At 35.7% G+C, this 13,392-nt stretch overlaps 2 protein-coding genes and 1 long non-coding RNA gene across 3 annotated transcripts; 1 reads left to right on the top strand and 2 right to left on the bottom strand.

The window, feature by feature from the left end:
• LOC144364595 (uncharacterized) lies at positions 1-9,163 on the top strand. The gene is made up of 3 exons (XR_013422890.2): positions 1-168; positions 8,670-8,767; positions 8,918-9,163. It is a non-coding gene; the product is annotated as an uncharacterized LOC144364595 (long non-coding RNA).
• LOC146729652 (uncharacterized) lies at positions 3,368-9,423 on the bottom strand. Its single transcript, XM_085495000.1, has 3 exons — positions 9,383-9,423; positions 8,896-9,040; positions 3,368-3,821 (listed from the first exon to the last, which is right to left on the bottom strand). Exons 1-3 carry the CDS (start codon positions 9,419-9,421, stop codon positions 3,670-3,672), a joined length of 336 nt encoding a protein of 111 aa, XP_085351126.1. The 5' UTR covers positions 9,422-9,423; the 3' UTR covers positions 3,368-3,669.
• Positions 9,424-11,777: 2,354 nt separating this feature from the next.
• On the bottom strand, positions 11,778-12,782 carry LOC146729651 (uncharacterized). Its single transcript, XM_085495043.1, has 2 exons — positions 12,612-12,782; positions 11,778-12,470 (listed from the first exon to the last, which is right to left on the bottom strand). Exons 1-2 carry the CDS (start codon positions 12,780-12,782, stop codon positions 11,778-11,780), a joined length of 864 nt encoding a protein of 287 aa, XP_085351169.1.
• Between the last annotated feature and the right edge of the window lie 610 nt (positions 12,783-13,392).

Below are 13,392 nucleotides of genomic sequence, written 5' to 3'. Positions count from 1 at the left end.
GCCGAGATCTCGTTGAGAGTTTGAAGTCTTGTTGTTGCCCTAAAAATATTCTCTACGCATATTTGTAATAATGATAGCGACGATGGTATCCTGAAAATAAAAATGGAATGGGACATTGGTTGGGGACAAGAACAAATTGTGCGATTTTCTCTTTTCAGTGATAATCAAGTGAGTATTTGTAATTATTTGAGTTGTAATTATATTTTTTATATACATACATACTTAGATTGTGAGTTTTAGAGGGCGTTGTTAGGCATTGTTCATTGCCGCAAATAATTGAGTTTATAAATCACAGTTGACTCAGTTTTGCATCAACTATACTCACCGCTTTTTGGTTCTCACTCACTTAGTTCTGAAATGTGTGATAACAGACACACTTCCACCCAGAAAGCATGTATCGGGGAATAGTTATCACCGGCGCCCCCTTTGAATGTGGTCTCGAAGGCGATTAGTGTTTGATCACGTGCTTTACTACCGACCTTGTATTCGCTGTTGTGCATAACACTGTGATCATATTTACTGCGCTGTTGTATCCAGGTATGTAAACGCTGTTGATACATTTAAAAATAAATACACTATCGGCTACCATCATCTGTATGATATTTCTTTTCTTTTTTTTTCAGTCGTCACTAATACTATGAAGATATCATTTGCGTGTGCACTTGTAGCTACTGTTTTCTTTATAGCTTACACTTATGTCAATATTGAATACATACTATTACAGCGTGTCGAAGGGATAACCAATGATCTCTACGGTGAAAACCATCATAAGGAATTCGACTATAATTCTTCAATAGATGTTAGTTTGGGTAACTCAGTCGCCCATGACGATGAGACCCACTCAGCGACTGAAGTCAATAACATTATGCCATGTACACCAAAAAACAATTTCATATTTGTTAAAACGTCCAAGACGGCGGGCAGCACAGTTGGGGCAATATTGTTTCGCTATGGCCTGAGGCATAAACTGATAGCTGCATTACCAAACGCATCACGCATATCAATTGCCGATGATCAAGTAAATGTGACCAGATATACATGTAACAATACATTCCCAGGATACAATTATATGGCAAATCATATCGAAAACTACAATCACAAAATATTGAATCGTTTCATCCCTAATGCTAAATTTGTAACTATAGTTCGATCTCCGTACACTCAAATGGAATCAGCTTTTTATTACCGAAACACGGATAGTAAGTTGCAGCTAAATCATTTCAGAAACCCCTTTAAAGAATTCGTTGACAACTATGAAGTAAAGTATAGTAACCACGATATCCAAGGCGCGAACGGTCAATTGAAGTATCTGGGTTACCCAAATCGGCAATACAATAATCAAAGCGCTGTTAAACAAAAAATAGCAGATTTGGATACAGAGATGGATTTGGTGTTGATCAAGGAATATTTGGATGAATCGCTCATTCTCTTGAAAAAGCTAATGTGCTGGACAATGGACGACATATTGTATGGCTGGTGCAAGCGATCTAAAAGAACACGCTACCCAATCACGAAACATATGAAGGAAATTATGTCAAAATACAACGCAGCCGATTTGCAATTATATAATCACTTTAATCGTACATTATGGACTAAAATACTAAACTATGATGGGGACTTTGAAAATGAACTTCATTTGTTTCGAATAAGACAGCAAGAAATTGCCAGTATGTGTAAGCACAGGGAAAATACCAAGTTTTGTGATGGCCTGAAAAAAGATGTTCCGAAACTCGTCAGCATCGCCAGAATGAGGCAGTACAATATATTTTGTAACCAGCATTGATTAAACGGAGTCGTATTCTATTACGTGTGTTTAATTCGTTCATTGCGAATAAAGAGACAGTTGCATACAATTTGAAATTCATAAAAAGCTGCTACAAAATGTATACGCTGACGTCATTTTTTGATGGATGTCGAGTTGTGGCGTACAGAGATAACTATATACAGAGCACGGTTTCTTGAAACTATGTGAACAAATGACGTACAATGAACGGCTCTATCTTTGTTCAGCAGAATATCGATTCCAATTTATGCCCCACTGAAATCCACTTTTAGAAATCTAATGTATTTTACCATCCACTTTTTCTCATCCATCTCTGTATTATATCGAATCAAAATAAAAATTTACTGTACTTAATTTAAAGCGATTACTATCAAGGCAAATCCTGAATTATCCACGCAAAATATTCAGCGCATGAACTGTAATTTCAGGTTCAATGGAAGATGCAGCATATGGCATGCTAATGGCTCAATCGAGGATTATAGTATCCATATTTTGAAGGTGAATTTGTTGCATAAATTATGTGTGAAGGTGATTTGAATCTATTTCATAATTCTATGTTTCTCATTCCAAACGTTTTGGTAGTAATCGAATCAATAGGTAATTATTTGAGATGAATATTGAATGTATAATATCAAGATAATTTCAACGTTGCTATAGCAATATTTGCAAAAACAGTTTACATATGAGAGATACGAAAACTATGAACAATAAACAAATTCGGGATATTCACTATCACTCAAGTTTTCTCTGCACACAAAACATTTTGAAAAAAGTATTACCAAAGTGGTATTTTCATTACTTCAATGATTGTCTGCTTAATTTAAATATATATATATATAGAAATTATGTTAGAGCAAAAATTATGATGAAAATGATTTTAATAACTTAATTATGATATTTAAAGGACAGTGGTTGTCGCAAAGTGTCGTGCAAAATACACAAATTTGATCGCACGTTTCCCGACAACTATCGTACTACAAAAGCTAGTTTCAAAATGGCATTGCGGTAAAAAAGGAAAGAGGAAAGAAGGAAGGAAAACAAATTGTATATAATTTGGCACACTGCCATATTTTTGTTTTATTTTTGTTTTTGCCTATGTTTTCTGTGGTGCTTGTCTTATGTTAATTTTCTTCTTGTAGGCTATATGCATCTCCCACTCGCAATGCAATATATTGCTATACCATTTGTCATTACTATTTCTACATAAATGACTGAAGTAAATACTATTTCTTTAAATATCAGAGGCCTATGAGATTTGAAGAAGAGTAGAAAAAGTATTTCATTGGCTTAAAAAATTGTAAGCACAATATTATTATGCCGCAGGTTTGTCATTCCATCTCTGGTGTTGAGGCAAAGTGGGTCAGGCTTTTGCCTGGATGGAATAATGGTGAAATTGCTTGCCAAATCGAGTATAAATAAATACATAATTGATTAATCAATTAATTAATTGATTATTAATACCTTCTAAATTCATGTAATTCAATTAATTAATTACATAATTGATTAATTAATTAATTATTAATACCTTCTAAATTCATATAATTCAAACATTTAAAATAAATAACGTTCACAAAACTAGTCATATACGTCAATGATACAATTAATGACGGTTGATTTATCATCGAATAATGAGTATGTGTATACTTTATAATATTAACCCCACTTACAATATATACTTGTACATACTCGAAATAAACCCGTACCAGCAATAATATTATTCAAGGCATATCTGTCAAAGTAAATTACCCATGCCTGAGTGAATTTGTACACTGGGACAGTATGTGCAACGTGTTTTATGGCATCAGGCGCACATAACAAATATCATTAATCTACTGTGACAATCCTGCCTTTTTGTGAATATATATTGTTATTGGTTGTCTTCTTAATTACTTTTTCAGGATGCGCCATTTCTTCAACAAATCCACTGGAGTCCCTGGAATATTTTCATATGTAATGGTTTGTCTATTCATTGCTTCTCTTGTAAATTCCACAAATTGAGACCAATTTGACCAACGATTCTTGATGAATATTTTTGCTCCTAATAAGATAACATTATGTTAAGTTACGTTATGATATGGTTGGGGGACATTACTCTATATATGGGACGATGAATTGACATAAATGATGAGGTGTTTTAATTGATTCTCTGCGGACAAACATATTTCATCCCACTGCTGCTTACTCGGAGGAACATCACTAGGTTGTATATGTATTATGTACTATTCAAGCAGACAGTACATTTAGTATTTCTATGTTATACTATTTGTGCATGATTTGGGAGCATTTTACAAAACAATAAAACACAATATATTCTAATACATGTAGAGTTGCTAGCATCTATGGAATTTCCATATTCAAAATAGAGTGACCAAAATTCGATATAAACTTGATCTGCGCACGCGCGGGAATTGATTTCCAAGCGACGATAACAACACACGCTAAAAACGCAAAGGCTCATGTGTAGACGCTTGTTTGTAAACAATGACACGCTATGGCCATCTGACGCCTGCGCAGGTGATCACATCAACCGACGCGTATTCACGAAATAACTGGATGATTACACATCTGTTTTTGCGTGCTGTCTAAATGTCATTATTTTCGCTACCTAGACAACAGATTTGTAGAAAAAAAATACATCATCGCAATAACCCGGTGAATAGACCAATATTAATTTTTCCGAATCATATTTTCTGCGCTAAAATTTTGCCTTTATATATAACTTGACTGAAACCAGAAATCAACTTATAGCAAATGTATATTGAATATTATGTTTTGTTGGAAAGTCAATGTTAGCTAACTGTGATTCAAGGCAGATGCAAGGGACATTCACTAAATTTTGTATTTCTAGTTCGTCTATTGGTGGACTCGAACCATCAATGCAGGCGCTAAATCGCCTGGTCCACACTATCCATTCGACGATCCTGACCCCCAATAGTTTGACAGAGTTTACCTTTGCCCTGTAATATTGGTGGAAATTAAACCTGTTAATATATGATCTTCGGTATTCGAACAAATGTGGACGAAGGCGTTCACTAGTCCACGGTGACGTCACACCTATTCAAAATGATGAGAGACATATTTATCTAAACGGAGCCAAGTTCATTGAGGAAAATATTCTATTTTGATCGACTACGGGATATTCGTATCTCCCGAGGAAGTTTAAGTGTGTTCAAACGTAATACAAATGAAACGTTTATTTTTTTTTTATTTGTATAATTACTTGCAACGAACCACTCTTGATTGGTATTGGGAAGTCCGATGAATTTAGCTAACCAACGAACATCCAGTATGTCTTCAGCTGTCATGGTGTGCATCGCGGAGTGGTGTGTAGACGTTGTTATGTATTTCTAAATTTATACACTGTATTTTAAAGATAGGAGGCCCGTTAGGAAACGAATTAATCTACTACTCGTGGGGGCGGACAAGGACAGACGTGGTTCTCTGTCTCTCCCGCGAAGTGTGATTGTTTAGTTGGGTTAAATATGTTAGAATAATGGTGTTTTTCCCAATGCTAGAAATTTGTGGCAATAACTCGCCGTCTGAAAGTGTAATCGTCGCCGTATAACGTACGTTCAGAAAGGAAAATTCTACGTCGTAGCAGTCGCCTAGTATAGAAAGAAAACCCACAAATATAACTTGTATAAACTAAGGCTCATGTGTTTATGGTTGCAACCACATTATGACACTAATTGTCAAATCGCGTGCAATTTTGAATCGCGTGTCAGAGTATTTTGTTTAAATGGATAGTTTATGGAACGGATGTTCCCTTTATTTATAGCGTTTGACAGTTGTGATCTGTAGCGTGTTTGTTTAAATGGTGTGTTATGGTACGTTCCGCCCTTTTCAATGGGAGGCGTGCAGAAATATATAGTCTCAATAATAGTGTGTATTTAATATTCACCAATAGAACTGTGATACACAATTATTTTATTTTATTTTATTTTATTTTATTTTTCAACAGGATTTCGAAGGTGCTAAAACCCGTTTTCCAAACCTTTTAGCAATTGCTGATGTCATACCAGGACGTCGTGTTTTGTGGTTAAGCACTTGGCTGTTCGTGTTAGACACATAATTGGGTGGGAGTGTTTGCAAAATATTAAAGTAAAATATGATAACAGCGTGAAATAACTGAAAGAAAAGCTACCCAGCAAAGCTAAAAAACACAACTTTCTGGCGCTACTGTTTGCTACACGGTATACGACGATAGAGGGCGCGATTTCCTCGAAAAGAGGTCGAACGAAAATGATTTTTTTAACTGAATGCTCGATCAATTGAATTAATCTTTCGGGAAATTATTTTATAAGTCAACGTTTATTTATTTATTTCAGGAATGATATGTATGTATGTAGTATGCATATGTGTTATTTGCCATTTTCCTTGGCATTCTCTTGTTCTATTGTTTTATATGCTACCTCCCGTGAATGTAACAGTAATTAATCGTCATCCACGATGTATTTGTCTATATTCAAATGTGATGCCATTTTTATTAAAATAAATTATAACAGTTTGGTTATTGTTACAAACTGTCGACGGCGACAGTCGCTGCAACTGATTTGCACGTAAGTACGTCAAAAGCAAAATCTAAAGGTAGCTAATTTTTAGGGCTAAAGTATCTACCTTAAAGCGGAAGGGTCATCACCTGCGCGCGCGCGCGGAAATTGAATCCTAAGCGATGATAACAACACACGCTAAGAACGCAAAGGCTCATTGGTAGACGCTCGTTAGTAAACAACGTCACTCTATGGCCACCTGACGGATGCGCAGGTGACGACTCCCCCGCTTTAATTTTGATTTTATCACATGATTGAGGGTAACCAGTCAGTGTGTTCATTCTGATGTACACCCGATGGTATAAATAAAGCATTCACTTAGTTAGTTATGGTGGAACCAGAATTGTAATTGCATATTACAGCGTATGGCATGGTGGGGGGGGGGGGGTGTACAAATCCTTTGCAATCAGAGCAATCGCTGAGTTGGTGGAGACGGGTGATATCGTCTACGGTATTGAAGCCGTAGCTGTAAATATTCATCATAATAATGTACATAATGTACATAATGTACAATATGACATAATATACAATAATTCTTTATTAAAGTAATTCAGTTAAAATATAATATTTCTTCTTATTTGGAACACATCGCCAATGATCAGGCAATATTTGTTTGCTCCAATATTCAGCATGGACGCTGTATGTCGTTATGCACTTTAAAATCAGTTTGGGATTTAATTGCGCGTTGTTTACTATAGCTGTTTACATAGTTCTAATCAATATGGTTTATTTATTCGTTGTTTCCATTCTAGTTAATTATGCTCAGTGTCTGTGTTAAGTTGAAGCGATGACTGAATAGGAAGTGTACACATTTGTTGGAAATGAAAAAAATATTCAATGTGATGACAAACATTGTAAATGCTTTGGAATCTCTTTTGTGAATATAATCGGATACTGGGGCCAGAAACTGACACTTTCTCGCAGCTCATTAGACTGGCGCAGTCGGGGCGATTAATTTGTTTTTGTAGTTTAAATAAAATAACAAAAATCGCGAAATGGAGGTGTTAGCGCGAAATCAACCCGACTGGCTTATCCTGCAGGAAATTCATTGCTATTAAATATTCATGAATGCACATATTATAATGAGGTGGGCGCGGAAATACGTGCATAATGGTGAACATGGTAAAAGACATACTGCAGACCCAACATAGCGGCATGTTGAAATTCAAAAGCAAGTGAAAAAATTGAGCCGAGTATCTTACAACCTTTTCCGAGCATTTTCCCTGGCCAACCTTTGATTGAGATGATTCTCTTCAAAATGAAGCCCACACCACGCGACACGATCTTTTTTCTTGAACATTGTAATTGTTTGTTAATTGGCTGTAGCTTATACGGGATTTGAATGGGATTTATATTGACATTGGGTCAAAGCCTTGTGGGCTTTCGCAATTACCAAAACTCAAGTTTAAAAAGTCAAAAAAACAAACTAGGATCTTATTGTAATCAGATTGTGGTAAAACGAAATAGGTTTCGATTGTATACAGCGCCGCCAGTGGCTGTTTCCGGCTTCATGCATCCATATTTAAACTGATATATTGAGCATGCGTTCACATCTGTGAGATTCCGGTGTTCGGTTGACGCTCATCAGCTGTAAAATGGGTGTATGACATATTATTATGATTTACAATATAATGGGGGGAAGTTGGTCCAGCAGTACTAGTATCAAATATAATATGAACAAAAAGTGATAATTAAAAAGTGTCAATGATTACTTGTGTCGACAGTCATTATTTATGGAAATACTGAATAAATTCAAACGATAAATTCAAATAAATAATTTTTAAACTGTTTGCGCGCAAACCGTTTAATTTCGTTATTAATATTAGTATTTTTTTATTGAAAAAGTGGGACTAGCACTTAGATTCCATGTTGTCGAGAAAGGTTTTTAATATGTTGATATATGGGATTGTATTCTTTCTAATGTTCTAATGATGGATCTATGCTATCTATGACAGTAAACCGAATTCTTACGCTGAAACGCACTTTTCCGCGCAACTGTACAAATAGTTGTCAACATGAGACCCACGAAAAATGAGCTCACTATTGACTACGTCAGCCCTCATTAGCAAAAAAAAATATTCACATTACGTCAGAACCATACGATACGTGTTTTTGATCATCATCATCATCATCATCATCATCATCATCATCATCATCATCATCATCATCATCATCATCATCATCATCATCATCATCATCATCAAACAACTGTCGTTATGGACGAGGACATCCGCGCCCTCTATATGTAAACGTCGTATATTCTTGTTTAATATATATATATATATATACTTTATAACTTTATAAATTTGTCATAAATAACATAATTCTTGTTCCAGATAAACTACCAATGTTATGAAGTTCAAGTTTGAAATCTGGTGTATGTATGTATGTGCATGGTTGTGAATCTAGCTGTTTTAATACATCTTTGTTCAAGGTACTCTCTCAGTTATTATCGAAATTCGGTGCGACACAATTGATCATACTAATGTTCATATTTCAAACAGTCGCATACTTAATATGGAATATATTTACTTTATCTTGGCACTGCAGTTTTATACTTACTAACTCCTATCTCTTGCTCCAGTAGTGACATCTTGTAGGCATCTTGCAAGAACACATCAAGATATTTTCCAAAATTGCGTATATTTCGAATGGAATCACTGTCTTCTACATGTAGTCCAGTACGTCTAAACAATTCACTTATGTTCTATAAATGGTAGTTAAAAATATGAACTAAAAGTAAAATATAAACAGCATTGGACCTATTATTGGTGCAGATCTGCGTGTCTCTGTTAACCGTCTTTATTTATATGATCATATGTAATTCCAATTGACGCATGTTTCAATTTATTTCTGTGTGAAAATGTCACTGCAACCCTGTATAATGAGAAAGGCACAAGTAGTCTCAACTAATCAAGTGTTCCTCATTTGATAAGAGAAATCGTTCGTTTCAGAGATTGAACTAAATAATTGAGATTGAAAAATAATAATATTAACATCGAGCGTATTGATAACGAACACACATTCAATATATTGTGGAATAAGTTACCTTTCCTTGGGGAGGAGCAGATATATACAAACACGTCATATTGTGTGACTTTATAAACTGATGTGTAACATCTATTATCTTATTCCGTTGCTTTTGTAATGATTCAAGCGTACACGTTGAACATCTGAAAGCCACGAGAGTGTTATTCAGTATCATATTATACTATGTACCTGTCTCTCAAAACCATCACAGATATCGCACGACTAGATTTTAATGATATCTTCGAAACAGGCGCTGATAATATGGCGATCATGAGAATAGCACAAATTATGCAGCGTTGTTTGGTCGATCAGTGGATCTTCTCAATAATCCGGTACCTGACTACAGCTAATGCAATGGGAGATTACAATCCAGTAGATTAGTCTCTCATTGTCCATGCACATTTATTTCAACCTCATAGGTGGCCACACTTTTCGTTCCCGTGGCAGCTATCATTTGATGCAATGTTTGCGAAGAGCGTACTACTGAAACGATCATCGATGTCTCTCTCAAAGTGATTTTCTTTGTTCAGACGTCACATGCTAGTGTCGTCAGCAAATGAACGCGCTTATTTGTTAGAAAGTATGACATTCGCCGACATAACTGGTCTATATTCTGATCGACAGACTGGCTGTAGAGGAACAAAATATAGAGCTTTATCACATCTCACTGTTGTTACGCATGTTGTGATTGGTTGAGACTAATTCATATGACATTGAATAAAAATGGATATTACATGGTAAATTGCCCGCCAAATATATAACATGAATGACGTCACCGTACAACGATACTGCGAATAACAAATTTCGTTCGCTGCACTGGTACTGTCCCAGCTGCTGTTGCTTTCGACGAAAGGTTTTGACGAAAGATGTAAATAAGATACTCCGTTTTGATGTTTGGATATTCTTTATATGAAACAAATATGGCAGACAGAAGGTGTGGTACGCACGTGTGAAAGTCATTGCAATTACGTCCTATGCACTCTGACATTTTTATTTGGCGAGTAGTGAAATAATTTATAAATTCATGATAAAATAATTTCTAAATTTATGATAAAATAAATAACACATGGCCATTCGGGCAATATCACGATTTGTTGTCTTCGCCTCAAGCATCATCAATATTATAGTCCTCACCACAATCCCTTAGAAGGCAACAAATCGTGATATTGCCCTCATAAACTTGTGTTATTATTTAAATAAATCATTGTTATTATATAAGAAAATTGCACTAGCATTGCACCATAGCAATAGTAACCATTCCTTTTTCCAAAAAATGGTCGTTGTCCCAACAACAATAAAAACAAACAAACAAACAAACTTTACGCAAAAAATCATAATAACGTATGCTTACACACAACGTAAGCTGTATCACCATGCGAATACTAAGTGTGTCGCCATCACTCTAATCTGTTTACCACAATAAAACGACCCTTACCGAAATGGGATTAGTGTTATTCATGTTTCAGACAGGTATGAAACATGTGGTTACTTTGCCGGAGACATACTTCAGATGTTGCAAACACGTTTCAGACACTTTATCTACTAGTTCGAAACTAGTACAATTTCGGACGACTGACGCGGACATGAATTTGTTCGCTACAAACACACACAGTTAAGGCGTGTTTGAGACATGTTTGAAGCTTGACTGAAACATTTTATGTAAACATTTCATTATCAACAAAATTTTCCATACAACTCATGTGACAAAACCCAATAAAATAACAAATGAATTAATGAAATTAGAACATCAATGTGAGCAGCACTCCCAAGTGTAACAAGTACATATTCATTAACAGAACTCATCCCGTGCCTGTCATTTAGTATGATGAATGGTAGTTTAGTGGCAGAATTTTACCATTTCTGAACTCCATTGTGACAATGGTTCCCACATCATATTTACCTAAAAATCCAACATGACCGACTCAAGATCACGCAACATCCCGCGAGATAGTGTGAGACTATATGCAATTGCGCCTCAGAGTGCACAAATGTTCCAAGTCATTTTGGGACATGTTTGAGTAATGTCTATATCCAATTTTGTAGTTTGAATACAATTTCATGAAAAGCAAGGTTTGAAATTTACTGAGGATATCTGGGACATTTTCAATGACAGTCTTGAACTAGTTTGAAATAGTGATTTTTATCGGAAATGTTTCATTCATGCTACAATATTCCAGTAAGAGTGCACAATGTCCATGACATGCCCAAACATCTCTGCTCATAGAAACATAAACAAGACATGTTTCTGATTCAATCTGGGACATGTTTCAATGACCAGGAAGTATCACATATCGCCAGGATAGATTGTAATAAGTTTCAGAATTACGTATACCTAATCTGTCATGCACGATTTGGCAATAATCGTATTAGGGTGTTAGGGTATTAGGATATTTACCAAAACATTTAAATTTCACTTACATTTCAACCATTGCTCTCCAATGTAATACAACAAAATCCTCGTCACCATATAGTAATCTAGTCACACGATCCGCCATTTGACGAATATACAATGCCCGTGTGAGATATTGGTTGATTGTGTGGTTTTTCTTCAGACGATATTGAGGCCTATTTTCGTACACCTGCTGCACGTCTCGTAGCAACACAGCTATACATGGTATATCCATGGAAGTGAAGAATCTTTTCAACAACATCTTAGAGGATCTGCCGGGGTCAGGAATAACAGGGAGTCTGATACCTAAGATGTCTTCTTCGATCTCCGGGTCAGTCCTTATGTAAATCTCTTTTTTCTTCCAACTGCGCAGGTTTACTAAAGAGTCCAACGGAATGTCACTTCCACAGTCTCTTCTGTAATCGTCAGTTGTCGATACTGGTAGAAGTTCAGACAGTTTATCAACATCAAACGTCTCACTGAATGTTTTAATTCTGCTCATACCGTCAGACATGTTCGATACACGATGTGCTTTGAATGGCACTTGAACTATACTTCTATTTTCACGTAAAGCATAATCAATAGAAAAACGTATCCCATGGTAAATAGAATTCGGGCCCATATGACTGTAGAGTAATATGGGAAGCAAATAACGCGCTGATTGTATATTATGGGGATCTCCTTTGACCTCGTCTTCTTTAACTAACGCATGGTCGTCCTAGAATGGGGTCAAATACAGGTACAGGTTAATTAAGTCAACTCTATAAACGTTTTAGAATGATTCATGCACAATGACCACCTACAATATTCAGTCATATTAAAATAAAAATGGGTCAACAATGTGAATAATTATACTTACTCGTGAATCCAATGTGCGTTTCAACGGGACGAATACAACTGGTCTGCTTATGTTGGCGAAATATCCAAATTCTTGGAAATTTGTGAATATGTAAACGTATAAACGTAAAAATACTACGCTCAGTCCACATAACGCAATTAGAATCCACACAAACTGTTTAAACGTCGGCATATTATGTGTTCTGTAACGTTATAGTTCTGATATGCATTACTAATGAATACTACAAGCTGGTACGTTGCATGTAATCTACTACCGGGATAGGATTATTTTGAAACGCATGTTTACGGCTGTTTCAATACTTTAATGTTATAGCTGGGAATATTAATGTCGGCAAACTATAGTGTTATTTATCTGCATGGCGAATGCAGTGTAGTGCAATGACCTCCCACTAAGACAATTTGTGTATGCAAGATGAATGGAAAATTAATTGGGTTTATCAGTTGTCTGGTTATATTTGGTGCAAGTACAGACTTTATATTATGATTGGAGGCCTACCGTATTTAGGTAATTATCAGTAAATCAGAGCTTGTCTTGCTAATAGGGAATTAGTATACTAGTATACGCAACTCGCAAGATAAGGTACACTTCTGGCTGAAATTAGTAGTGTTGCGGCCAGTCGCTGGTTTTGAGGTGTTGTTTAAGATCGCATGATCCGTATCTGGTTATTGATGAAACGTAATGTATACACCTCTCTGGTGCTGATCTGTGAAGGGACAACACGTAATTGAATAGTTCATGACTTATATCAACAATTATTATTTATTTTAAAAACTAGAAAATT

This window comes from Saccoglossus kowalevskii, chromosome 21, assembly GCF_978046115.1.
Source record: "Saccoglossus kowalevskii chromosome 21, keSacKowa6.1, whole genome shotgun sequence".
NCBI classification, from domain to species: domain Eukaryota; kingdom Metazoa; phylum Hemichordata; class Enteropneusta; family Harrimaniidae; genus Saccoglossus; species Saccoglossus kowalevskii.
This window is presented reverse-complemented; position numbering and strand designations above follow the sequence as displayed.

Excerpts from the sequence above, each read along its gene's own strand:
- LOC146729652 (XM_085495000.1), bottom strand. The coding sequence starts at position 9,421 with ATGACGTGTTTGTATATATCTGCTCCTCCCCAAGGAAAG. Across the intron at positions 9,041-9,382 it reads CTGCTCCTCCCCAAGGAAAG|AACATAAGTGAATTGTTTAG; the intron begins GTAACTTATTCC and ends TACCATTTATAG. Across the intron at positions 3,822-8,895 it reads GGAGCAAGAGATAGGAGTTA|GAGCAAAAATATTCATCAAG; the intron begins GTAAGTATAAAA and ends TTATCTTATTAG.
- LOC146729651 (XM_085495043.1), bottom strand. The coding sequence starts at position 12,782 with ATGCCGACGTTTAAACAGTTTGTGTGGATTCTAATTGCGTTATGTGGA. Across the intron at positions 12,471-12,611 it reads AACGCACATTGGATTCACGA|GACGACCATGCGTTAGTTAA; the intron begins GTAAGTATAATT and ends ACCCCATTCTAG.